The 26,800-nt window shown below is 44.5% G+C and overlaps 3 protein-coding genes across 8 annotated transcripts in view; all 3 read right to left on the bottom strand.

The window, feature by feature from the left end:
- The window catches only part of LOC104937795 (CD82 antigen), a 40,367-nt gene extending 33,211 nt beyond the window's left edge, over positions 1–7,156 (bottom strand). The window contains exon 1 of the mRNA XM_027281494.1: positions 6,902–7,156. The gene's annotated coding sequence lies outside the window, so the exon portion shown is untranslated. The remainder of the gene's footprint in view (positions 1–6,901) is intronic.
- A 2,696-nt stretch (positions 7,157–9,852) lies between these two features.
- On the bottom strand, positions 9,853–12,659 carry LOC104935762 (G2/mitotic-specific cyclin-B2). Of its 2 annotated transcripts, none has more exons than XM_027281491.1 (8): positions 12,499–12,659; positions 12,239–12,340; positions 11,400–11,678; positions 11,166–11,324; positions 10,860–11,096; positions 10,639–10,779; positions 10,447–10,557; positions 9,853–10,369 (listed from the first exon to the last, which is right to left on the bottom strand). In XM_027281491.1, exons 1-8 carry the CDS (start codon positions 12,523–12,525, stop codon positions 10,262–10,264), a joined length of 1,164 nt encoding a protein of 387 aa, XP_027137292.1. In that variant the 5' UTR covers positions 12,526–12,659; the 3' UTR covers positions 9,853–10,261. The 2 variants fall into 2 exon arrangements, with proteins under 2 accessions (XP_027137292.1, XP_027137291.1); XM_027281490.1 differs by having other exon boundaries at positions 12,239–12,343; positions 12,499–12,652.
- Positions 12,660–15,180: 2,521 nt separating this feature from the next.
- kmt5b (lysine methyltransferase 5B) lies at positions 15,181–25,826 on the bottom strand. 5 transcript variants are annotated; one of them, XM_010754102.3, is made up of 10 exons: positions 25,588–25,826; positions 21,970–22,221; positions 21,732–21,879; positions 21,474–21,639; positions 21,282–21,391; positions 21,013–21,179; positions 20,908–20,927; positions 20,682–20,818; positions 20,246–20,445; positions 15,181–19,917 (listed from the first exon to the last, which is right to left on the bottom strand). In XM_010754102.3, exons 2-10 carry the CDS (start codon positions 22,130–22,132, stop codon positions 18,416–18,418), a joined length of 2,613 nt encoding a protein of 870 aa, XP_010752404.2. In that variant the 5' UTR covers positions 22,133–22,221; positions 25,588–25,826; the 3' UTR covers positions 15,181–18,415. The 5 variants fall into 5 exon arrangements, with proteins under 5 accessions (XP_010752404.2, XP_027137280.1, XP_019111726.1 ...); XM_027281479.1 differs by lacking the exon at positions 25,588–25,826 and adding an exon at positions 25,462–25,481; XM_019256181.2 differs by lacking the exon at positions 25,588–25,826 and adding an exon at positions 25,124–25,420.
- Positions 25,827–26,800: the final 974 nt, after the last annotated feature.

Below are 26,800 nucleotides of genomic sequence, written 5' to 3'. Positions count from 1 at the left end.
GTGAAGATCAGAGCAGGTTTCTCTTTTTCTGAGCCGAGCGTCCCTTTCTGTTCGACGGTCAAAGTGAGTCGAGGTTTGCACAGTTTCACGTATAAATACATAAAAATCTAAATACACAGAGAGCACAACGTTTGCTCATCATGTTTCGCTTCATGCACAGAAACGTGATCTGTTCCTGGTCTCAGCGTCTCAGCGTCTCAGTTACATGTTTGTCTTTGCAGGTTTCTGTTTTACACGCACACAAAAGAAAACGCAGCTGAGCCAGATGAGGTGTGTCTGAATAAATAATACACAACCAAAGTTATGTCACATACCAAACAGGAACCGGACAGTTACTCCGGTAACAGCCAAAAAAAATAACATCACAGACGGTGAAGTAACCTGAGGAGTTTTCTACTGTATCTCCATAACGGTGAAGTCTGATGAGGTCGTCTGACGTCAGTTTAATCAGGTTTATTATCAGGGATCATTTTAAAGAGTCAACGTGGAGCAACTTTCTGTTTCATCTGTTCTGAGCGGCTTCGTGTCACACTCTGCTCTTTGGACTCTTTTACTGGCAAACGTCTTTTATTACACAGATAGATACTTTATTGATCCCGAGGGGAATTCAAGCATCGTGTAGCAGCATGCAAACAAACATTAAACACACGTTAGAATGAACCTATAACACAGAATTAACCTGAGATAAATTTAAATTAAAACATAAAATATTGAACATTTGCAGAGAAGTTCGACTTTTGCACAGAAATAAAATATTCACAGGGAAATTAAACATTTGCATAGAAAATAAATCTAAGTTAACCTGTGCTAACATCTGTACAAACAGGGATAACACTGATTAAATGAGGCTGCAGACAGATGAATGAAGGTCACAGATGGAGTCAGCTGAACTTTGAACTAACTTATGCTAACATTCCCCTTTGCTTCCAGTCTTTATGCTAAGCTACGCTAATTGCCTCCCGGCTTTCCCGTTCTTAACTCCCAGATGTGAGTCGGATCAAACTTTACGTCTAACACTGATTTAAATCTGATTCATGTGTAAGTCAGAGAGGAAATATTAAAGTCTGAAACGATAAACTCGAGCAGGAGCGTCAGATAAACTCTCTCTTTGTTCGTCTGATATGAGATTTAAAATTCAGGCTACAAATAGACGTCGAGAACAGCGAGTGACGAGAAACAAAAGACTGCATTGTCGTTGCTGTTGCTGTTGTTGCTGTTGTTGTTGTTGCTGCCTCCACGCAGCTCCTGCACATTTCTGCATGAGTCAAAGAGTGACGAGATGTTCGCCTGACGCTGCACGGAGACGCCGTCGCATGAAAAACCATCAAGAGTGACGAGATGATGAGTCCACGCTGTCGTCACCGAGCGGAGACACAGCTACAACACGTTTCAGAAGAGCTGCAACCAGCTACAACTTATAATCACTTATTGTTGATTCATTGTTTCACAGTTCAGCAGAAATGTTCATCACAACTCCTCAGAAGTGACAATGAAAAATGTTTCTTTATTCTAAAACTCAAAAAGAAAAAGCAGCAAACGTCAGATCTGAAGCTGCACGGTTCACATCCTGTGTCCTTTCCTAAACACTTTTCCTCAACAGACGGAAAACGCCTGGAAGTCGAGGAAAGACGTGAAGGAGGAGACTCTGTTTTTAACATGTGATGCATATTTAGTACAGTGACAAACTCGCTGATCACCAGCTGATCTAAGGAGGCTGAATGACACCTGGTTACTCAAACAAGGTAACCACCTGTCAGTCAAAGTGTCCACGCTCTTAATCCTGCATAACTTTAAGCCTTAATATAATGTGAACAGGTGAGTTGTATATAAATTCACCCTCAGTACAGTTGTCATGAACGGGGAAATTAGCTACAGAGACCAAAACTGTTTTTTGTACCAGGCTGTAAACATGTTTATTTCTGCTGTGAAGTTGGACATTTGGACATGGGGACTTATGGAGACTGACTCACTTCTGGAGCCAGCCTCAGGTGGACGTTAGAGGAACTGCACTTCACAGCCATGGAGGTGTATAATGTCCTAAAGATGCTGCATTCAGTAAACTGTCAAAGAAAAGCAGCATCAATAAATGAACTCTAGTTCACAGACATGGAGTAGAAACCGCCTCCACCTCGTCTCCCCACTCCCCACTTACTCTTTCACCCGCCCGGCCACACTCGGCCTCCCGCCTCCCCTCACGGGGTCCCACTCAACAATGGCAGCTTTCAGACACAATTTTCTCTCCGGCAACAAAAGGGGAAACTCGACACACGGAGGGCTGCTCCTGCCTTACATTTCCTCCGCACAATAAAAAACGACCGCGGACGTTTGAAAGATGCCCTTTTCTCACCGTGAGACCTTGTTTCCAGAGACACCCGACACGTCTTTGAGCGGCGTTTTAGACAATGAAGCGATCCCGAGCTCTCGACTCGTCGTGGAAAGAAACTCGAGCTGAGCAAACAGAAAGTTTGAATACTGAAACATAAATGTACGGAGACATAAAAGACTGGAGAAGCTAAATCTGGCTTGAAATAGATCATAAAAACTTAATGATTAATCTACCTGATATATTCAAATCATGAAAATATTCAGGTTATTCTCATATAAGATGAAAAAACAACAAATCGTCACAGCTGAGACGCCGGAAATTAATAAAATGTTTCCGTAAAATGAGAATAAAAAGATTAATTACAGTTTCTGTCCAGCAACTAATCGAGTAACTATTGATGACCTGAGTACATCAACAAACATTTCCAAAATGTACGAAAAGAATTTGTTGTTGACGGACTTTTATAAAGTTTCTTTAATTTAACATCATTGAGCTTTCTTTTATAGCGATAAAATGTCAAACAGCGTTTAAACAAAAATCAGCAGGTCAGATGAACTTTGAACTTTTTACAAGCTTCAGGTTTATTTGTCACGTGCAGGTTGAAACGTGTTGGACAGCTCTGCAGTGAGAAGCTAAAGACGGAAAATATAAAATGCAAACTAGAAGATCAGACTTCGGTCCAGATAAATCGACCATTTGTTGTTGACAGACTTCCACAGAGTCGATAAAGTTTCTGCACAGTGAGTTCAAACACCTGGCTGCTAAACAGGAAAGACGTGAAAAACATTGTTGCTTCATCGCCGTCTCGTCCAAAGTACAAAAGGACAGAAGACTTGCACCGACGTCTGTAGACAAGTCTCATTTTAAGGTGATTACACTTTAATAAACAGTTATAAATATTACATCCTGTCAGCAGAACTCCTTAAATCTAAGTTTTTAAAACAAAGGAGGTTCAGGCTGTTGTTGGTGAGTGAAGCCCCGTCCACCATAACTGATTCAACGTTTGACGGCTCGCTGGCAAAACCAGTTCGGGGGCCGACCCAGACGACGACGACGACGACGACGACAGCGACTCTGTTCGCTGCCCGGCTGAAAGGAGCAAGCTGTGCCGGTTCCCATGGCAACACTGTGAGCAAAAGGAGGGGTGGGAAAATGGAGTCGAATCTCTCCGACTCCCACGATGTGAAGCATGTAAACACAGAGAGAGAGAAGTCTCTGCTTTGTCTCTGCTGCTGGAGACACAAACTGTTCTTTCCCTTTACACCCGGATCAGGAATTAAAATCAATCAGGATTAAACTAATAATAAATGTTAAATGTGACACACCGACTCAGCGTTTGTGACCTCTGATCGGCCTAACTGGACGTCATGACGCCCACATACAGAACAATCTTAAGGTTAAATTCTGGTTGATTTTCAAAATAAAACACCCTGAAGGTAAACAGTTTAACTAGGTAGCATAGCATTTACATATTCTGAAGCACATAAACCAGAAAAATCACCAAATCTGGGCAAGTTAAAGTCCGACAGGCTTCTGCAACTCTTCTGGAGAACGGACCAAAATAGCGTAGTGGCTGCGATGTGACGGAGACGTGCCCGTTGGGGTAAATCTACGTCAGGTTAGAGAACACGAGCATGTAAATGACATTTTTACCAACGTCTGTGGATAAAAAGTTTAATTTTAAGGTGATTATACTTTAAATCTGACACACTGGACCTTTAAATTAATGAATTAAAGCTCTGACTCATCACAGTCGTCACATATTTGCTGATACTGAATCACCAGGTATCGTTACTTACATGTACTGACTCATTATTTCACTTTTCGTTTCTCACTTCAGCATCAACACTCTGCAGTTTGAGAGTCAAACCAACATGTTGTTTGTCACCGTGCAGCAGAAACGTGAGCCTCTGTTCACCTGTAATTACCTTCAGGGCATTCCTCTAAACAGGGTAAACAGGTTACGGACTCATGCATCACGCTGAGGGTGAGTCTCCACGGGCAGACAGACAAGTTTCCGACAGTTTGAACATGCAGGTGGAATGTAACGAAGTACCAACGCCAGATTACAGTTCATCCACGTCCCTTCCAGAGAAAACCACCGCTGGGTCATCACAACATTTCAGACAGATAGATGTTCAGAGCATTGACACCAAAATACGACCTCCAAAATATTAAACATGTGTACAACTTATATTTATGTGTTACGGTATTTTTTACAACCTCTTCAGCTCTAGGAGCCTCCTGGACTCGACCATCGAGGACGACAGTGTCCACACTGAACTCACATTTACATTTGAGGCTTGTATCCACAGCAACTTACAACAATCAGAGCGACAAGGACAATGAAGGTCCAGTTGTAGAGGGGGACAGATGCATCATGTTCAGGTGTTGGTAGTGTTGTAGAGGAGGTCCTCTCTGAAGAGCTGGAGGTCTTCAGGAGGTTCGAAGGTAGAGAGGGACGCCCCTGATCTGTAGGAACTGGTAGGACGTTCCACCAATGGGGAACAACAGATGAGAAAAGTTTGGACTGTCCTGAGGGTACGGGTGGCAGAGCCAGGAGGAGGTAACATCTGTCTGTATGAGGACGTTCAACAACCGGAGACTGCTCTGTAGTCAGCGTTAGAGATCTGAATTCAACGTGGGCTGCTACAGGTAGACTGAGGAGCTCCATGAGGGTTGGACCACAGCCTGCATCAGGAGCTGGGGAGCATGTTGAGTCAGGGACGACCTGACCGGGCAACCGAGGCAACGTGATCAGAGAAGGTTAGCTGGTCATTTATCATGACTCCCAAGTTTCTTGGTACCCTGGTAGCATGGGCGAACTTATGGACTTATAGTTTAAGTTATAGAAGCACGTATAGAAGTCTACAAATCTCTGAATACTTCCACAAGCTCGTGTTCAACTTTCCTGAACTCTTTTCCTCGAGCTCTCGAGCTGAAGGTGACTCTGTTAACCGCCAACAGCTGTGAACCCGAGCACAACATGATCCTCTCAACAAGACACAGGTTTACTGTTCCTGCTGCATGGAAAGATAATTAAGGTCACGTCGGAGAGAGGGAAGCTCGACCCGCGGCTGAACTGATTTACAGCCTCGCATGTTGAGGGAAAGATCCACCGAGGGGGGGCAGGAGATGATGCCGCCATGCACGACACCGACCCACATTCACATCTGCAACACAGACCGACGAAGAAGAGCTGGATGTTCTCTGATGATTCATCAAAGCAGCATCGTGTCACGTTTCTTCTTCTGTCACTGGGACGGCACCAAGTCACACAGCACCGACTATCTCACTGATTCTGCTGAAACTGGATCATATTTTATGGAGGAAATGTTTTCTGGTTTTAAAACCAGTAAACTGCTGACAGCTGTGTCGTGCCAGAACCTGAGCTGGGCGACCTCTTTGGACATAATGGCAGAGGAGAAGACGCTGAAGAGGACGCTGACGGAGGAAACCACTGACTTCCAGTCATTGAGTAATGCCAAATTAAGTTTGATAATTGATTCATTGTCAAACTATTTAATGGGACATAAACTTTTCTGGCATGTTAATCAGGACGGCAGTATTGGAACACACCCCATCTATATTAATATCTATACACTTCTAACTGTGTGTCCTTGTTCTGCTGCAACCCGACGATAAACTGATCAATGATTCATCAATTCTGAAACTAATCATGAGCTGTAGCTTTCGTTCTTCCTTTTCATCTTGACCGTTTAAAACATGATTCTTCAGACTTTTAATGAAGTTTAAACTGTTTTAGTTTTTCTGGTCAGACTTTGCAAATCTAGTGTGGTTGAACTGGAACAAACGGTAATGAGGTCACCACCGAGGCGGCGCTTTGTCTTAGGAGGTCAGAGGTTAATACAGTTTGAAATGATTTTCATGTTGGATAAAATCACTTTAAATCACTGAGTGGGTTAAAGGACAAAAGGCTTCAGATAAAAACTGATAACGGTGTCAAAGAGTTCATCAGCTTCAGTTTCAGTTTGACCAAACTCTGTCTGCAGGAGTTTGACAAAGATCTGTAGAGTTTACGGTTTACACAAGTGCAGCTGAGAGGATTAGTCGACAGAAAGCAGCTTCTTCATCAGCTTCAGCTTCACACAGAAGAACTGAGTCTGTCAGACAGTGAAGTCAGAGAAGATCTGCCTCGAAAAAGACGAAGATGCAGAGAAATCTGTTTCTGTAATGAGAGTCAAACAAGACGCAGCTTTGCTGGAGCAACAGTTGGAAGATGAAGCTGGTTTAAAACCAGAACTGTTCATCAGCTTCACTTTGTCTGCAGCAAACTTCATGTTCAAACAGCTGGTTTCTTTGCGGGGTTCACGCACAGAGCCTGTGCGGGTTTCAGTAACAAGTGGTGAAACTCTTCATTGTGTCACATCATAAATCATGCACACAGGCGCCACATCATCAGGCCTGATCTCTGCAAATCAAACCGCTTCAGGATGTGAGCGGAGCTCAGACACCTGAACCCGATCACCCGCACAGCCACGCACGCCTCGTGCTCACAGCAGTTTCCGTCATGCGGGACAAGTTTCCACACAAACACACCTGGAGGTAACTTACGTGTTTTTCCTCTTCTTGCGTTAAACGTGCGGTGAGACGTGTAGTCGTGTCCTGTGCGGGGGGTCCTGTCCGGTGTGTGCGGGGCGGTCTGTCTGTGTGCGTGCGGTGCGGTGCGGAGCGGACTGACTGACCTCCTGCTCGACGGGAATAACAAAGCGAAGTGAAGCCGGAGACAGGCAGCCTCCTCCGGCCCCCACCGTGTGGCAGATATGGGTATTAACGAGTCCGAGGTTTAACCCCTAAATCCCCGCAGAGCCCGCGCGAATCACGCAAGAAGAGATGATTAAAACAGCTGTTCATTTACTGAGCACTGTGGAACACTAAAGTACAGATCTGAGGTATTTATACTTTATTTTAGTGTTTTATTTTTATGCAAAGCTTCAAGTTTAAAATAAAGATGAAATAATCCACTTTATTTATATCTCATCAAACACAGGGTTCAAAGTGCTGCAGATAAAACACAATAAATAACACAATAAACAACACAATAAATAACACAATAAATAACACAATAAATAACACAATAAATAACATAATAAATAACACAATAAATAACACAATAAATAAAACAATAAATAACACAATAGAAACATGAAGTAGACAATAGAAAGATAAAAAAAACTATAAAATAAAAGAAATAAAAAGAACTACCCGCACAAGATAAAAAAAATGCATGTATACAAATAAATTCAGTAAAATAAAAACACACAAATAAAAATCAAGAACTACAATATTTAAATAAATAAATGATACAATAAGTGTGTGAATGTTCTCAGGTCACCTTTGGTTACATAAAATATAATCAAGTGATGCACGAGCTCCCAAATAATCATCCAGTCACAGAAGTTTAGTGAAGAGCAGCAGGTCACACACTGATGGACTAGTTCAGTGATGAAGGCCGAGAAAGATGATTCACCAACAGTCGGGTCAGCCAGGTATCCTTGATGGAGCCTTTGTGATCCAATGCAATGAGGTGACCTCACACCGGAGCACAGGTGACCTCAACAATCAGACCTCACCTTTCCTCTCTCGTCTGCGCTGGCTGGTGGACAAACCAGGTGTTTATCCTCAGTGCAGCTTTCTACACCTTAAACACGCCTCGGACACCAACTTATCCTCCACCTACAATGTTCACACCTGACCTCAGGTGACCTTAACGTCTGAGACGACTGTCGTCACGACAACAAGGAGCACTAACGAACCAGCTGTGAACAACGGGCTGGTTTCAATGATCCCATAGTTACATACTTTAACTAACTCAGTACTTTTACTGCAGTGAAGTATCTGAATACTTCCTCCACTACAACAACAACAACAAAGGTGTATTAAAGGGCCAGTTTGTAAGTTTTAGTGACATCTAGAGGTGAGAGTGCAGATCGCAACCTACTGAAACTCCTCGACTCAACCAAACCAGTTAAAAATATAAAATGATACGTACAACATGTTTTTAACATGAACAGAGCTGCACGGTGCAGGAAGTATTCACCAGAGAATGTGCACAAGTCACGTTGTTATGTTTTTATTATTATTTATATATTTTTCCAATGTTTACACGTGTGTTGAGATAAATGTGTAAATGTAAATTTCTTGGTATGTGCAGAGAAGACGCCGTCAGTGTCGGTGTCTTCGGCTCGTGTAGGTCCTCAGATGGAGCAGCTCACATCATTCAGTGCTGACAGACCTGTCTGTGTGGAGGAGGGTGGTGGTGGTGGTGGTGGTGAAGTCAGGGTCGGTACAATGCTCCTCCACACAGCAGAGCACATACAGTCAGAGAACGTGAGGCTGGGATCAATGCAGTGATTCTGCAGGACCAACAGTTACAGACGATTGTCTCGAACAAAGAGACGACTCCTCGTGGACTTTCATAACAGACGAGTGACGTTCAGGATTAATGTCACTGTGTGAGCTGATGAGCTCTGACTCACGATCTTTACTCACTGGAGTTACGTCAAAGCCGAGTGGCCTGATTCCTTTTTATTCACACAAAAACAAACGTCAGACACTTTCAAACATACACACAGTGTGTAGTACAGCGTCCACGCTCTTAACCCTGCATAACTTTAAGCCTTAATATAACCTGAACAGGTGAGTTGTATATAAATTCACCCTCAGTACAGTTGTCATGAACGGGGAAATTAGCTACAGAGACCAAAACTGTTTTTTGTACCAGGCTGTAAACATGTTTATTTCTGTTGTGAAACATGGGGACTTATGGAGACTGACTCACTTCTGGAGCCAGCCTCAGGTGGACGTTAGAGGAACTGCAGCTTTTAGTTCAGATTTCATTAAACAGCAGGATTATGACACAGGTGAGTCCTGGATCGTCACAATAAAAGCACAGTCTAAAACATGCAGTTTAAACACATGAGGCTCTGATAAAAAATAAAAAAAAGGCAGTATGAGCCAATCAGAGGCAGAGCTCCCTCACCGTACACCTGACTACAGGTGCAGTAAATGATCCAGCATGTATATATTTTTAAAAAGGTGTACATATAGAAGTTGTTTTAAGTATCTTGGAGTTTTGTGTATTGCAAGTCACTTTAACAAGTGAATTTCTCCAGTGTGGGATGATTAAAGTCTCTGATCATATATAATGAATAAAACTGTCAAAGTTTAAATCATTTAGTCCAACAGACGATACTTAAAGTCAGAAATGTGACTTTATTTAACTCACTGGCTTCTGTTCGCTCAGTGTTACATGGACATGTTGATCCAGCCTTCAGGTGGCTCTAAACTAAAGACCAGGTGTTTCCATCAGAGCCGCTCGACTTCGGAAATCACATTTTTATAGACCTGCTTTTGTGACGTCATCTTTAATAATTCAAATGTATTAGTGTCATTTGTATGCAGCGTTTCCCCATTTTTACAAGTTTAACTTTTTAAGGTTGTTGGTTCTTCTGTGTATTCCGTTCGTGCCCGTCTGTCAAAGCAGCAGTCCAACACAAAGTCAGTTTGGTCAATGACAGTTTAATCCGAACAAAAGCAGATTCAAGAGATACATCTACGATCTGAACGCTGCAACATGAGACAACTGGAAAGTCAGAAAATCTACAGAGATCACGAAGGCGTTTGCTGCCGACGGTGAGGTAGAAGAGTTGGAGTAAAGCTCCACAGGTGTTCTAACAGTTTAGTGTTCAGAAAGATCGTCATTTAAAAAAGCAGCATGATTCAGCTATAAAGATTCGTACCACGAAGATTTAAAAGAAGTCGCTGATTAAGTGCAGATTTCTGAACAAACCAGAAAGCTTGGATCAAAAACTAAAAACATTTTATTAAAAATACAGAGTCCTGCTCCTCCACAGGTCATAAATCTAAAATAAAGTGCAAGAGAAATTCTGAAATGTAAAAAAGTTCCTTCCATCATGAGCTGAGCAGAGCGGCCGCCATGTTCCTGATGGTCGCAGACTTGAGCTGAGGAATGAGGCTGATCTTCATCAGCTTGCTGCTCGAGTACTTCGTCTTCACGGCCTGCAGAGGAACAAAGTTACAGTTGAGTTTGAGTTCAGCTCTGAATTAAAGCTCTCCGGTTCTTAGTGTCAGCTCACCTGGAACTTGGACTTGGCGTCGTTCGCCGTCACCACGTTCTTGGCGATGTGCTGCATGACCGGCTTCAGGTGGGCCTCGTCGTAGGTCGAGTAGTGCTGCTGTGTGGGAGACTGAGACAAGACCCGAGACGATTAACGGCGCCGCTAAAGAGACGAATCACAGCCGACGACCCGCCGGGCCGACAAACTCACCCACGGCAGCTCGTCCAGCAGCAGCTGGGACAGACACAGCGAGGCGGCGGCGACCTCAGAGGGCCGGTAGTGAACCATGTCGTAGTCGAGGAGGGTCAGCTCCATCAGGTACTTGGCCAGCGTGTGGCGCTCCACGTCAGACTGAGACAAACAGAACTTTGAAGAACTCTGGACACATTTAAACGTTGAGGTCGTGAACAGAGACCGGAGCAGACACTCACACTGGCCACCTTGGAGGCTCGTCTGAGGAAGTGCAGAGGAAGAGGCCGTCCCAGCTCAAAGTTCAGGGTCCTCAGAACCACCTGCTCCATCTCCAGAATCTGGGACTTGGTGAAGGCGTTGTCCGTGATGTAGGCGAAGTCTCCGACCTCCGGAGCGTACATCTCCTCGTATTTACAGGCCACCAGCATGGCCGTCACGCCGACGAGCTGCAGCTTCCTGCGAGAGACCGGCTGGACCTGCAGCACAGAGGACGGTCGGCACGCGGCTCGGAAACCAGAAACAGAGACCGCTCAGACGGTTCTTACCTGGAGGAACCGATCCAGGACGGCAACTGTGAGGTACAGAGTCTCCTGCAGCAGCTGGAACCTGGAGTGGACCTGGACCAGCCAGTCGATCAGCAGAGCTCGCATGCGCTCGGTGATCTCGTAACCCTGCATGTAGTTTGCTCGTACGGCCTGCTGCACCTGTGGAGACACGCCGCGATGAAGACGCCGTGCGGGACGACAGAGACAGTCTGAGGGACGGAGCGAGTGGACTACCTCCAGGACGTGCAGGTAACTGTAGATGTCTTTGACGTATTGTGAGCAGAGCTGAGGCAGGTCCGCGTCGTCCTCGTCCACGTCCTGCACGGTGAGCAGCGCCTCAGAGAACGCCTGGCACAGCTCGTCCTCGTCCTTCATGGACACGTCAGCTGACTCCTCTGAAACTGGAGGGAGACGATCTGCAGCGGCTTGGACCCGGACGGCCGGCAGAACCGCGGCGGGTTTGGACTTCTGGACACACGATGGTTTGGAGGACGCTTTGCCTCGACCCGGCCTCTGAGGAGACGAGACAAAAGGTGTCCACATACTTTTGGCTACATGATGCAGGTGTGTCATAGCTCCAGGTGAGTGTGTGCGTGTTGTGTTAGTTCTGTGGTTGTCTGTTACCTTTATGTTGTGTGGATGTTGTGTACAGGTTGTGTGGATGTTACCTTGTTGTGCGGAGGTTGTGCATAGGTTGTGTGGACGTTACCTTGTTGTGCATAGGTTGTGTGGACGTTACCTTGTTGTGTCTAGGTTGTGTGGACGTTGCGTATAGGTTGTGTGGAGGTTACCTGGCTGTGTACAGGTTGTATAAAGGTTGTGTGGAGGTTACCTGGCTGTGTATAGGTTGCGTACAGGTTGTGTATATGTTGTGTATCGGTTGTGTGGAGGTTGTATACAGGTTGTGTGGAGGTTACCTGTCTGTGTACAGGTTGTGTATAGGTTGTATGGAGGTTGTGTGGAGGTTACCTGGCTGTGTACAGGTTGTATAAAGGTTGCGTACAGGTTGTATAAAGGTTGTGTGGAGGTTACCTGTCTGTGTATATGTTGTATAAAGGTTGTGCAGAGGTTACCTGTCCGGCTCCAGCACAGTTGGTGATCTCTCCCAGAGCGGCTCTCCTCAGACCTGCCGCGGTGCTTTTAACCATCTTCAGCGGGTTCTCTGCGGCGGGAAGCTGCTGACAGAGACGGACACGAAGCTCACAGACTCAGAACATTTACATATTTAATTTATTTACACATTTAATTAATTTATTTATCCGAACAAACAGCAGAGAGCTAACATGCTACGAGCTAACGGAGCTAACGGCTAAACGTGACGTCATGTACTCACCGCAGCGCGAGCCTCCACAGACGACATGTTGCACGTGACAGAGAGGTCAAACTGTGACACGAGAGATTTATCCACCGACCAGCGACGAAGCGACCGACGAGTTACCGTGAAACACCGACTGCTGCAGGTAAACAACACGGAGAGCAGCTGCTTTCAAATAGCGCTCCGTCCAATCTGATTGGACGCTGCGTTTGAACCGAGGCTGCTGATTGGGGCTTGCCGTCAAACGAGGTCACAGGTGATTTGAATTCAGAAAACAATAAATAAATATTAAATGTGTTATCTGTTACCATGACAACGTGAAAACAAGAATGAATGAGTTGTGGGATCTTTATAAAATAAAAATAACTGATTTTAATTAATTTAATAAAGATAAATAATTCAAAAGTCTGCTTTTACTTCATAATATCACGTTTCATCACTTCAAGCCTTAGCATTAACAAGGCTAACTAGCAGTGTTAGTTAGTTGACTTCACCTGGCCCAGCTCGTTAACCGGGCCTCGTTAAGCCTCATCATTGAAAGGAAGATGTTAGTTTATTTTATCCTCTGTCAGGTTCTTCAGACAGGAACAGAGCAGCAGTGCTGTGTTTATGGTTGGCTGACTGTGAAAGGTCATAAATGTTTGCACACCTGAGCAAAGGTGTTCATGTCACAGGTAGAACATTAACAGAACATTGACTAACTATAAACTGTAATGGAGATATGGTAGCAATGATGACAGTAATAATAAATGTAGTGGACGTTGGGCAGGAGCACAGGGGCTGGATGACACCTGGCTGCTCAAACAAACCACCTGTAACAGCACCTACCTGTCAATCAAAGCGTCCACGCTCTTAATCCTGCATAACTTTAAACCTTAATATAATCTGTGATGATTCTGTCCTGTCGTGACACCTCCAGTTATATTTCCCTGACAGTACTGGCCTCTCTGGTTGGTGTCCCTGGTCCCTGGTCCACCATCTTCTGAGGACTCCAGCCTCCTCTTGTCATGATGCAGAAGGACCATCAGGGTTTCCTGTTGTGAGAAAGCCTGAAGTTAAAGACCTGCTTCTTGACTCAGCACGTCTCTTCTGAGAGGCTTCATCTGCCGTGAAGACATGGAGGACGGAGTGGGGTGTCTTCTTGGAGGTCCAGTGTACCTTTGTGTAGGGTTCTGTTGAAAGTTGAGACATGCAGCATTCCTCCGTGATGTGATCAAACTTAATTCAAACCTTTAGACTGTAAAAATAAGATGAAACCAGATGAACCACACCATGCTCCAACCTTCTGGAGGAGGAGATCAACTTGCCGGCAAGCTTTCACCATCATGTCATGTCTTCACATCCTCGTTTCTCTACAGTTGTCAGACAGACCGTTCATCCACACACAGTAAATGTATTTATACAGCAGTTTTCTGGTCTGCTGGTCACCAAAGAGTTTTTACAACACTTGTCACATTCACACGTTCATGCACTGAGAGATACGGCACTTCCTGTCCAGACGATGACACTAAAGATCACTGTACTCTGTTTGAGGTTCGCTTCAGCTGGACCAGCCCGACCCAATAAAATCATTTTTAAATCAACATTCTGTCTAATTATTGATTTCATAATAAACAAGATCATTTACAGCAAAAAGACGAAAAATCTCTAGTTGAGGTTTATTTTGCAACAACGTCCAGCTTGCTGAACTTTAACCCTTAGATAAATAATACAGCAACCTCTGTGTCTGTGAAGTGCTTAAAAACTGCAGTTCCTCTAACGTCCACTTGAGGCTGGCTCCAGAAGTGAGTCAGTCTCCATAAGTCCCCATGTCCAAATGTCCAACTTCACAGCAGAAATAAACATGTTTACAGCCTGGTACAAAAAACAGTTTTGGTCTCTGTAGCTAATTTCCCCGTTCATGACAACTGTACTGAGGGTGAATTTATATACAACTCACCTGTTCACATTATATTAAGGCTTAAAGTGATGCAGGATTAAGAGCGTGGACGCTTTGATTGACAGGTGGGTGTGGTCACAGGTGACTTGTTTGAGCAACCAGGCGTCATTCAGGTGATGATCCACGTCTTTGACGATTAGTCAGGAGGTGGAAGAGGCAGGACCACCACACTGAGCCTCACAGCTGTTCTTCAGAAACCTGTGGGCGACGTCACGGATACACTGTCGACACACACCTTCATTACCGGACTGTCTGTTCTGTTTTGTAGTTTGTGCTGCTGCCTGTTAAATAAAAGTTAAAAAACAGCAAAAAAAATCACATTAAAAGACCAAAACCAACTGAACGTATCCGCCTATCAAATATTGTTATTACAGCCTGATACAGCTTCTTCCTCTGGACCATAGAGCTCCATTTATGTCCATCAGTGGACACACTGGAGCTGATCTGGACTTAAACCCACAAACACTCACTGGAGCGACAAACGTGGATTCATCCTCTGCTGAAAATAGACCCCGATAAATGCACCTTTTCCTGCTGTTTGAGTTACGTTTGCTAAAAAACTAGAGAGAAACTGTTTTATGAAATTACTAATGAGCTGGTTTTAAAGACGTCTACATCAGGAACCGACAAGCTTCTGATGAAGGGAAGTCCAAGTGTTGATAAATGGAAGAACACGTTGGTTTTGGTCTTTTCATTGGGGAAAAATGTAATCAGAACATATTTTGGACGTCCAACCTTAAAACAGGATCAGGAAACAAGAGTCACAAAGAAACTTTATATAGTTTTCAAGTATTCAAAACTGTTAAATAAGTACAAGATGTGTTCACATGATTTACATATCGGACAATATACACACTGCCCATTTTTAATTCTCTTTACATGTTTCCCACTAACCCACGCAACACGCTAAAATGTCCGCAAACTATTCACATTTGTTTTGCTTTTTTTTTTTTCACCTTTTTTTTTTTTTTTTCCCCTTTTTTTTTTTTTTTTTGAATCAATTGGAAATCTTGACAGCTGTCTATTGGACAAAGACCACACAGACGGTAACACCTGGAACAGTTTACAGTGTAGGATGGAGACGTCCGACGAAAGAAGGGGAAGGAAGGAGGACAGACTGAGCCAGGTTCAGAACGGCGATTAGCTGCTGGTGATATGAACAGTACATATTAAACACAGGAAAACAAACAAACAAACAAAAAAAAGAACGTGGGTTAACATTCAATCTCAGTTGATCCCTTGATCTGTTGTTGGACAGTTCATTCACGTCTGCACAACAAAAATAATATACAGAAGGACTGACGGTGGAAGCAGATGGCTTAGCATTTTCACTCTGCGCTGATTAGTCGCGTCACAAATTTGGTCTAAGATGTGTCAAAAAGCTTCTTCGTTAAGGCACCTAATGCTGTTGGATAGACGGTAACTGAAATAAACTGAGGTCCCTGTAAAGAATTGAAACAGAAGTTGAAGGCAGAATGAGTCGGGTTCGGTTCAACAGCTGCTGCCTGAGCTTGCTCTCACCGTCGTTGCACGATCGACGGCCAGAAAATGTGAAATTCAATAATTGAGGGAAGGTTTCTGCAGATCGACACACCACCACACGCTTCCAGTGGGTCATAAACGATGATTAACAGGGATTAGAGCGCAGTCAGAAGTAGGTTTTTCTAATAACTTGAGTCAGGAAAGTGTGTTTTGGCAAGGGTGTCTGCTAGATGATGTTGAGCCGAACTTTTCACAATCAGACGCTCCGACCGGTCTGAAATGTCTCTGACTACCTAAACTCTACCTGTTCTGACTTCTAAATCTGTGTCTGACCGAAATTTACGCTGCAAAATAGACACACGGAGAAGTTTAATTTGATTTGAGAGACCAGGCGCGGAGTGGTTGAGTCACGCAGACAGTGAATGAGAGTGAGCGAGCGCCGGCATCAATAAAGCCGGTTAATCAGCAAACCTACGCGCCAAGTTCATCTGAATGTACCTACTTTAGTCTTTACATCGTTTTGAATCTAATCCGACTCGTTCTGCCTTCACGCATCCTCCACTGATAAAAACGTGTTGCTGCTGGAAAAATGTGAATTTCTACAGATTTTTTTTGGGGGGGGGCTGTTGAAAGTTAATGTTGCTGCTGCCATCTACCAAGTTACACAGGACAGAAAGTCATAACAGAGGGTAAGGAAATCAAAGTAGCACCATAGAGAAAAAGAATACATGATTTTACGCTAAGTAAGAACATTTCAGACAATGTGATTCTTCCTCCCCAAACTCTAGTGTCGATGTTAACTTAAAAAAAACAAAGTGAGACTGGACTTTGAGAAAATAAAGTCATAATTCAGATGAGGGGTTAGCCAGTCTTTCTGTACATTACTTTATATAGGTAGCTTTTATTTATGGATTTGGTTTCTCGGTCGTTGAGGGTGTTGAACCACCACGTGTGTGTGTGCCATGTTAACATTATACAGCAGCTCCAAACATAAAAAAAAGAAACACTGGTCCATTTATTCTCAATCATTTCTGAAGTGATTATAAAAACCTTGTGTGCTTTTATTTCTTGGAAATCTGCAGCTTAAATTACTTCAATTTTATTTACAGCACTCTGAATAAACTGCAAGGAGTCTGGCCACTGGGAAAACAAACAAATTGTGCATCTCCGATGTAAATGTCACGAAACACGCTGTAGATCCACATGCATTTTGTTTTGGTGCATGTTAAATCCATAATATACATAAAACTGTAAATTCTGTGTCTCTTTCTATGATGCTACAGGGAATAACATGATGGTACAGACTTGCTTTAAAAGGTTTTAACATCGTGTGGTCAAACTCTACAGAGAGACATGTGATTTAAACTTACACAGTAAATAATGATTAATGAACGAAGAGCAGGAAAAACTACTGCGATAATGAGAACATGGCACCTGAATCCAAATGAACTGACTGAACCGATCTTATTAATGCCTCTGGACCAACCAACCAGACCACACCGCGAGTTCAGTGTGGTTTGCCGCACAAAGATTACAAACTATGACACCCGGGGAGGGGACGCACAAGAGGCGAGTCGCCATGAAGCATCACCGGTTTGATTTCATTCTGCGCATCACAAGCGACTCTGCCAAGAAAAAGCACTAATAATCTACTGGGAATGATATGAATGATCTGATTCTGGTGCATCCCATACTTGCCAAACTTTTTGATTTTCTGAAGCCAATTCCCCCAAAATTTATCCAAATCCACCCCAAGTATCTTGGGAACTTCCCACTTATCCACATGAAAGTCTCTATATAAACTGATAAAGTTATTAGAAAGTGATTAGAAAGACCAGAGTCGCTTGAAATGTGTAGCCAAAATTCAGGCGACATCGGACACATCTTGGCGTTCCGGCCTCCTGTGCGTCCCCTCGGGGTGTTAGACAAAAAACAAAAAAAAACAAATCAAAAGTTCAATTAAAAACCTGCCTATGAGACAGAGGGGATAGTCACCATACTGTACACTTTCTACAATATCCATGTCCATTATGAATATAACAAGTGCATTCACTTAAAGGAAAAATTGAACTTGAAACAAATGATTGGTTTTCACTTAAAACGAGACAGCCAGATTGTTCAGAAACGATAACAAGGGTTTACAAGTCGCATAGTTTGCACGTAAAATGGACTGAAGAGTAAAGTTTTGCTTTAAGGTCCGGTCGGTCATGGTGGACAAGGATGTCTGATCGGCGAGTCTCGATCCCAGGAGGTCGAACATATACATAACATATTTGACACCATGGGACGTCTCGACAATCAAACATCCGTCTCCGGTACGACCTCGAACACAACTTAAGTGAAAAACAGATTTGTTTCAGGTCAACAGCACCCTCTAGTAACGTTCAGATTCTCAAATTTTCAGCAATTTTTTTTTGTTTTTAAATTACTGTACTTCTTTTACATCAACTCAACAGTTGATTAGCGAGTCATGGTTTATTTACAGGGGGAGGTGGGAGTGATGAGCTCCACAGCTTATGCATTGAGCCTCAGAGACTGATCCTCTCTCCTCCTGGAGGAGATATCGATGTCTATGGAGTCTTTACCCACAATGAGTCGGAGGCGCTTTGCTGGAGGAAGTGGAATGAAATCATCGTCGTAGTAGTCATCGTCGTCATCTTCATCGTCGTCATCTTCATCGTCGTCCTCCCCTTCCTCGTCGTCGTCGTCCTCTTCTGACGAATGGTCCGACAAGACCTTTTGGGTCCGATGTCCACCATTTCTGGCTTCCAGGCCCTGACCCATGTCCCCGTTATAGGACATCTGGTCCGCCTTTGTCTGGGATATTCTCCGAGCATCGTCCTCCCTCTTCAGCTGGATCTTCAGCTTGGTGGAGTTGCTGTGGACCACGGGGGCAAAGCCGTTATTCAGTTTGGCTATGTACGAGCTGCCTTTGTCCTTGTCGTGGTCCTTGCTGAACTTGATGCTGATTTTGCTGGAAGAGGCCGAGTTGACCGTAGAGGCAGAAAGGTTGGAGGAGCCAATGGGATCGTTGGCATCATTGGTCTTGCTACTGCTGCTGTCCCTCCGCCGGCGGAGTGTCAGTTTGGGGATGCCCGTGTTGTTCTCCAGGATCAACTGAGCGTCGTATCGCGTGATCCGGCGCTTCTTCTTCCCCTTGTCCTGCGACCGGCAGCTACTCTTGCCCTTGTCCCTACGGAGGGATTTGCTGCCGTTGGCGACCCCATTGTAGTCCCTGTGTCGGTCGGCGAAGCTCAGCAGCACATTACCACAGTCTGAGAAGTTAGCGGCGTGGCCAGCAGCCACCGGCATGAACGGCTCGCCGTACGAGTCCTCGCATTTAATCGTCCGCTCGGTCCTGAGCCGTGTCAGCCGTTTCCGCGTGGTGCACGAGCTTCTTCTGCTGTAGCCGGTGTCTAACGCCGGCTGCTCCAGTCCTACACCATGACGGAGGTACTCCTCCATGTCGGCCGGCTCCGTTTTAATGACCACTCCACCAGGGACTGGGCTCAAGCCGTCCATAGCACTGGGCTCCAGCTTAACGCCAGCTGCCGTTTCCTGGGCTTTTACAAGGGTCCTTGTGGACCTGCGAGTTCTGTACGTTGAACACTGGCTGCCCTCGCTGCTTTGCACGTGCGATAGATTGCCGTTCTCCTTGGCAGCATGACGGGTGAGGCAGCCCCGCTGGCCTAGTGTCTGCTGCACCAGCTCCTGTCCATCCTTCTCCTTCTTGACGGTGACACTTTTACACAGCGACACCTTTGAGTCCCTGAGACCCAGCTGGCAAGTCTCACCTTTGGCCAACGCCTTGGGCTCTGCACCCCGCCTGCGACTCCGCAACTGGACTTTACTTAGTGAAGGCTTGGATTGGGATTTTAGTCTCTTTGGTACCCTGTTATTGTTTACACGACCTTGTTTTGAACATGAGGTAGTAAGGGCTCTTGACAAAGTCTGTCTGGATTGAGTCCTGTTTTTATACTTCAGGCCAGATGATGACGATGTTCTTTTTCTGGCAGCTGGTTGGAAAAGATAAAAATGTTACATATTTATAGAGATTAATAATATAACTTAACTGACAATGACTGATGCAATCAAGAGATATTTACATGCAGCAGAGTCTGTAAATCTGAATACTCCACCTATAATTGTAGTGAGCAATCTGATTGGTCAAGACATTTAGAATGTGCTCAAATCAGGATCCTGCTTCATCACTGAATACCTTACTCCACCATACTGTACCGCCTTGTGGGATTTCCTCTCTGTTCCCGGTTTCTGAGTTGGGACCTGAACTCGTTCAGTAACTACGGTAATGGCGTGAAAAGACAGATTTCATTGGACTCTTACATTGATGTGTTTTTGGCATTTCCTGAGAGTCTACATCGGTGTGGGAGCCTACTGAGTGACTATCTGAGCTCCTGTTTCCTTCGCCCATCTTCTTCAGCCTGTTGAGACGTTTGTCCGTTTCCCGCAACCCGTACTTGCTGTTGATCACCGGCACTTCCACTGGCAGTCCAGCTTTGGATTTGAAAGCACCTGTGCCCCGTCTGCACGACAACGACAAAATAAATGAAGAACACTGTTTACAGTTTATATTTTCAAATTTTGACACAGCTTATTTATTCATTTATAACCTTTATTTAACCAGATAAAAAACCCATTGAGATCAAGACCTCTTTCACAAGGGTGACCCGGCCAAGAAAGGAAGCAGCGCACATTATGGATCAGATATGTCATACATTCTCATACAGTGCATAAAACACCTGTACTCTCTTGCACGTACCGTTCACATGTATAGCATTCACAAAATTCATTGTTTTCCCCAAAAAAACCATCTCCGTAGTAACATGAGATTTCCTCTCCTGGTTCAATGTCCCTCAAAACCTTCACACAGGCCGTGTCCCGCCCTGTCGATACAAACTGAACAAAGACGGAAATAAAAATGTGTTTATTGTTATCATGATATGATTTCTCAGTGTCATTAAGACAACCTTTAAAAAAGAACCTACCTTGCAGTTTGGCCGACAATCTGAAAAAAGAAGCATTGAGACAGTGAAGTTAGCTTCCTTGTGAAGAATATTGGACTGGTGGACATAGAGACTGAGGATTAATACCGTGATTGATGAACGCAGCCGGCCCCAGCCAGAGCTGCGCACAGTTCTTGCGGGTTGAATACATGACGCTGAAGTCGTTCTCGCCGTGCCGGAGCAGCATGTTTTCCTCGCTCTCTGAGAGCTCAGCGATGCATCCCACCAGGTACTCGATCTTGTCATTTCTTTTCCTGTAAACAACACGGTGCAAAGATTTGTTACGCACGGCAAAGGTGGCTGCTTCACCTCGTGTCAGAGTGCTTTTACACATGCAGACGCCGTCGTGTCCTCACCATTCTTTCGTTGCCACAATTTTAGCTCCGTTCTGCTCTGATGAGTAACGATTACAAGGGAGAATCTCAAACCCGCTGTCCGTGGCAAACATCCGAAGATACACGAATACCTGTGTGAAATATAAAGTTAGTCATCTTGTTGTTTGTGATGCTGGAAGACAAACAGGTCGGATCTTTGATGAGGTTTCTTACATGCTGCTTGAAGAGCTTTTCTTGAGCTTTCGTCTTGTGGAGAAAAAGATTTCGGGACCAGTCTCCAGACGTCAAAGCTCTGAACGCTTTCTCCAAGTTGTCGTGTTTCTTGAAGCGCTCGATGGTCTCCTTCAGCTCCTCTTGCCGTCCCTTAATTGGTCGAAATCTGCAGGGATGCCACAAAAACAGCGATAATCAGAAACTGAATCTAAGAAGGATGATTGTGATAATCAGTTCCTGTGTGATAGATCTGCCTACCTGGTGTTCATTTTGTGAGTTTGAAAGCCCAGGTACGGATCCAGGATGAGGCTCGTGGTCAGATCATCGTTCTCACACAACTCCTTCGCAGTCATTCCGGAGGAGGGCACATAGCGCCTCTCTGCCTCCAGACTGGCTGCATTAAACCCTGTGAAACACCAAACACAGACTGGCGTTAGCGTACGTGAACACTCCTTATCGTATTATGATAGTGATAACATAAAGACACTCCACTCACTGCGGCTACATCTTCGGTTTCTGTTTTTGTTGTGGCGCAGGGACGCTCGCTGTGAATGCTGAGAGCGGGTCTGGCTCTGGCTCACTGGTTGTTCGCTGGTCAACTTGTTTCCGTGTCGTCTGCCATTTAATACCATGTTCTTGGATTCGCCCAGCCACTTCATGCCCACAAGCCCCCTGGTCCAGTTGCATTTAGTCTCTGAGATGAAGAAACACTCTTGAGTGGGGAAGACTGGGGTCTAGAGTTTGAAACCTGAAGGAAGAGATTAAAAAAACAACAACAAAGATTATGAGACACAGAGACAAGAAATTCAATTTGTTTACACAGACAAATACAAAATGAGACAGAAAGGAGCAGGTGGACGTGAGTCCAGCTCAAAGACGGCCAAGAAACAAACACAGGATGGATTCAGCACTCATCGAGACAAGAAATTAAACTTTTCTCTGTGAGTTAGGGAACATTCAGACAGGACGCTGAGGTCAATCACCACAGGGTGTGTGGTGTGTCTATTTGTGTTGAACATAACCGATGTGAAACAATCAGGAAATAACTTTTTATGACTTTATCGAGGCCGGCGCTCACTCACTCTCATTCACTGTCTATGTCACTCTCAAACCATCAGGCACAAACCAAATTGAAACTTCCTCATGTTTCTGTTTTGCAGCGTAAATTTCAGTCAGATTTAGAAGCTACTTCATGGAATAAAAGTCAGAACACGACAGGTCGAGTATCAGAGCTTAGACAGTCTCAGAGACGTTTCAGGCTGACTGTGGAGGTTTGACCGGTCTGCGCGTCTGATTGGCGGCCGTAGTGTGATGTCATTTGATCAAATTCGGGGCACCACTGCAGCCAAAATGCACTAACTCCATTCAAATGAACGGGGAAAAACCTGCATCTTATTGTTTATGACCCACTGGAAGTGTGTGGAGGTGTCTGTGTCTGCAGGAACCTTCCCTCTGCCTGTAGTTTCTTATTTATTCTGGGCCTCAATCGGCTTTAAACAATAATAATAATAATAACGTGCGCACATCACTCCTGTTCTTAAATCCCTTCATTGGCTTCCTGTCCTTTATAGAATTGATTTTAAACTTTTAACATTTGTTTTTAAAGCTCTTAACGGCCTCGCCCCTTCATATTTATCTGAACTTTTAACTGTCCGCAATCCTGGTAGAGCTCTGAGGTCCAAAGATCAACTGTCGCTGGAAGTGCCCAGGTCAAAATATAAACACTGGGGTGACCGAGCCTTTTCCGTTGCCGCCCCCAGGCTCTGGAATAAGCTCCCAGTCGAGATGCGTCTCGTTTCTGACCTGGGCCTTTTTAAATCCAAGCTAAAAACCCACTTATTTAGGATGGCTTTTAACACCCAGTAGTATGATGACACTTTTATCATTTCTTATTCGATTTTGTTGCATTTTATTATTTTTATTTTGTTTGTTTTTTACCTATTGTTCTTGTTATTTATTGTCTACTGTAAAGCACTTTGGTACACCGAAAGGACTGTTGTAAAGGGCTGTATAAATAAAGTACATTTACATAATAATAATAATAATAATAATAATAATAATAATAAAAATAAATGTGTTTTCGTTGCGGTGCCTGATTCTGGCTGCGAAAATTAAAAAAAATAAAGCAAAATAAAAAGTTATTCTAAACTAAACTACATTATTTGTGATCATAAGTGGACAGCTCCACCACACACTGGGATACAATGAGTGCTAGTACGTCTCTGAACACTCCAAACAACTTCTGCACAACAACTTCAAGTCAAGGTGTTGACATCTGCATCGATCACCCAGTTAACAGTCAGCTGGGAGCTGCTTCAGCTTCCCCAGCGACTGCCGGTGTTGTTTACACTACCGCAGGTTTAAAACACACAGGAAGCCAGCGCTGTGGAAACTAGTTTGAAATGAGCCTGCAGCGCCGCTTAGTGGTAACCCCCCCATGTGAAGCGCACTGGCTTACTGTCAAGTGCAACAGCAAACGTCTTCGGTTGCTATCAGCCACATATAAAGTAATGCTTTGTTAATTTATGGCTCATATGGACACATGAAAACACGCTCAGTGTGACGTGAACGCAGCACACGTCTGCGTTTAGTAGTTTCCAAACCGCAGGATGTGTCTTTAAACGCATCATCGATGCATTATAATACCAAAAAAAAAAAAAAAAGAAGAAGCTTCGCATTTTTTATTTAGCTCAAAAGCTAACCGTTAGCCTGAACACCGGGAGGATCCGGGCTGTGTGAAGGCCACAGCGACACAAGCTGAGGGCCGAGCATTGTAATCAAGAGTTATCAATACAGCTCGCATTGTTTGCTAACTGTCGCCTCTCCACCCATGATGGAGCCGAGAGGAGGGGGGAGAGATGCTCGGCTCGGCTCGGCCGGGGCTAAGCATGCAGCAGCCGGCAACAAACCACGTCCAGCGTCCCGAGAAATAAACCTCCAAACATGAGCAGCCACACAAATAAACAGCACATATGCTCATTTCAGTACGTTAACGCCAGCGTTAAGTTAACGCTACACCACAACACTCAGCACAAACGGCCCCGTTACATATGCAAGACAGATAAACCAGCTCCCTGCAGGATAATTAAACAACACAAAGCTTTTAATTAATTAACGATACAAACATCAGCTGTTTGTGTTAGCAGGAGCCAGCTAGCGTTTCAAACTTGCTGCTAACTTTAGCTTCCTAGCTTCAACCCACCCACCGCCAGCGAGCACACAAGTCGACACACACAAACACAACAAAGTGGAAATACTTACTACACTTTATATGTGTACGGTCAGCTTATACAAGCGTGAAATATCCCGGTAAGTCCCGCTGCAAACGACACATGTCCCGGTGTGTGCCGAGCTAACGTTCCCTGCGGCTAACGCTGGCTAGCATCCGCTAGCGTTAGCTCGGGTTTGTTTGATGTGGAAGGCTTAGCCCACCCGGGCTAAATCTATCCCGCTTACAACCGAGATAAAAAGTTAGTTTCAGCGCCGGTGCCGTTGTAAATACGTTAAAAAACAGCGGTTAGCCCGGCGTCGCGAGCGCTTTCCGTTAAAGCCGTTGGAGCATTCTTCTCACGCGCTGGTTTAAGCGTTTAAATGTCTCGAGCCGACAACACACACACACACACACACACACACATATAAAATATACTCACGAGGCGATTTCTGTCAAAAAAGAAGCGCGAAATAATAAAAAAAAACACAACAACACTCACTCTTCAAACTAATCCGATTTTTCTTCTTTTTGGCACGACGACCGTTTGACGGAAAATGTCACAGGAAACACATTTTTTTTTTAAAATAAAAAAAAAACAGAAATTAACATTAAAATTCAAGATGGCGGACTTAGCATCGACGAGAGTGAGGAGGGAGCGAGAGAGAGAGAGAAAGGCGCAGCACGGCCACATCCAACAGAAAGTAGATCCCACCAGCAAAAACACAAACACCGTTTGTCGCCGCTTTCGGGTTAACGGCCGACATGAGTGAGCGGTACCTGCGGGAATACGAGCTCAACCCGCTTGAAATGGACTTTGCGGTCGCTTGTTGTCGTTAAAAACGTTATCTTAGTTAGCGCCTGTGATTGTCGGATGTACACAAAAGTAGTGCTGCATAAACAAACCTCTTCACGCTTCCTAAAGAATCTAAGCGGCGGCGGCCGAGCAGGGAGCCCGTCTTCAACCCAGAACCTCAACAAGAACCGGGTCGAACAAGAACTTAGAAAGACCCACATCCACACGGAGAGCTTCTGACTTTCTTCCCCCCCTTTGTGTTCACTTTAATGTCCCTCCTCTTCACTCTTCACTTGTTAATGCGGGTTGCAATGGGTCCGTAAATAGGCTTGTCCAACAGAACCAGGCGGTACCAGCCCTATGTGGTCCACTTCATCCTTTTTTTTTTTTTTACATTAACTTACTGTTAAGTTGATTTTCTCAAAGTAAACACCCGCCCTGTATTATATAATATAATTTAGACTTTGTATTATGTGGCTCCAGATAGTTTCATTAATAGTGTCTTTCACTATGTAAATTATTTCAATAAGTCAATAAGTGGCAACCTCTGTGGCTGTGAAGTGTCCTCTAACGTCCACTTGAGGCTGGCTCCAGAAGTGAGTCAACCTCCATAAGTCCCCATGTCCAAATGTCCAACTTCACAGCAGAAATAAACATGTTTACAGCCTGGTACAAAAAACAGTTTTGGTCTCTGTAGCTAATTTCCCCGTTCATGACAACTGTACTGAGGGTGAATTTATATACAACTCACCTGTTCAGGTTATATTAAGGCTTAAAGTTATGCAGGATTAAGAGCGTGGACGCTTTGATTGACAGGTGGGTGTGGTTAGAGGTGCCTTGTTTCAGAAAGCAGATTTCATTTAGCTCACCTGAGGACACACTGAGCTTCAAAACATCTCTTGAGGAACCTGTGGGTGACGTCACGCACAGGTCGTCCATTCTTTATACTGTCAGTGTTTGTCCAGCTGACGAATACAAAATAAAATGTACCACTTTGACCTTGTCAAGAGTCATTTACATACCAATATCATCCAGGATGGATTACTGTGACTCACTCAGGTGACCATTTCCTGTGGACAGGTAAATAAAAATGCTGCAGCCTGAGACCAGATCACCTCTATTGTAGCGTCCCTACACGGTTCCTGTTCGTTTCAACCACTCAGATCACCCCACGTGGCGCGTAGGCTTTGCCGCGTTCGAAACAAATGCCATGGACGGTGGTTTCAGTGCGGCGCCTCCAGAGTCCATTAGACAGTCTGTTAATGCTTTTAAGATCCGCCCCTGGCTTTTAAACTTTATTTTGAATTTATGTTTTGTCTTGGT

This window comes from Larimichthys crocea, chromosome VIII (genome assembly GCF_000972845.2).
Source record: "Larimichthys crocea isolate SSNF chromosome VIII, L_crocea_2.0, whole genome shotgun sequence".
Classification (NCBI taxonomy): domain Eukaryota; kingdom Metazoa; phylum Chordata; class Actinopteri; family Sciaenidae; genus Larimichthys; species Larimichthys crocea.
The sequence above is the reverse complement of the archived record's forward strand: the minus strand, read 5'-3'. Positions and strand labels throughout refer to the sequence as shown.

Bases quoted from the DNA above. Each gene is read 5' to 3' on its own strand.
- LOC104935762 (XM_027281490.1), bottom strand. From the start codon at position 12,525: ATGTCGTCTGTGGAGGCTCGCGCTGCG. The intron at 12,344-12,498 runs GTGAGTACATGA...CGTCTCTGTCAG, and splicing joins CTGTGGAGGCTCGCGCTGCG to CAGCTTCCCGCCGCAGAGAA. The intron at 11,097-11,165 runs GTAAGAACCGTC...TCTGTGCTGCAG, and splicing joins TCCTGGATCGGTTCCTCCAG to GTCCAGCCGGTCTCTCGCAG.
- kmt5b (XM_010754102.3), bottom strand. From the start codon at position 22,132: ATGAAGTGGCTGGGCGAATCCAAGAACATGGTATTAAATGGCAGACGA. The intron at 21,180-21,281 runs GTGAGGACACGA...TGTTGTTTACAG, and splicing joins ATTGTGGCAACGAAAGAATG to GAAAAGAAATGACAAGATCG. The intron at 19,918-20,245 runs GTAAGAGTCCAA...TTTTCCAACCAG, and splicing joins AATGCCAAAAACACATCAAT to CTGCCAGAAAAAGAACATCG.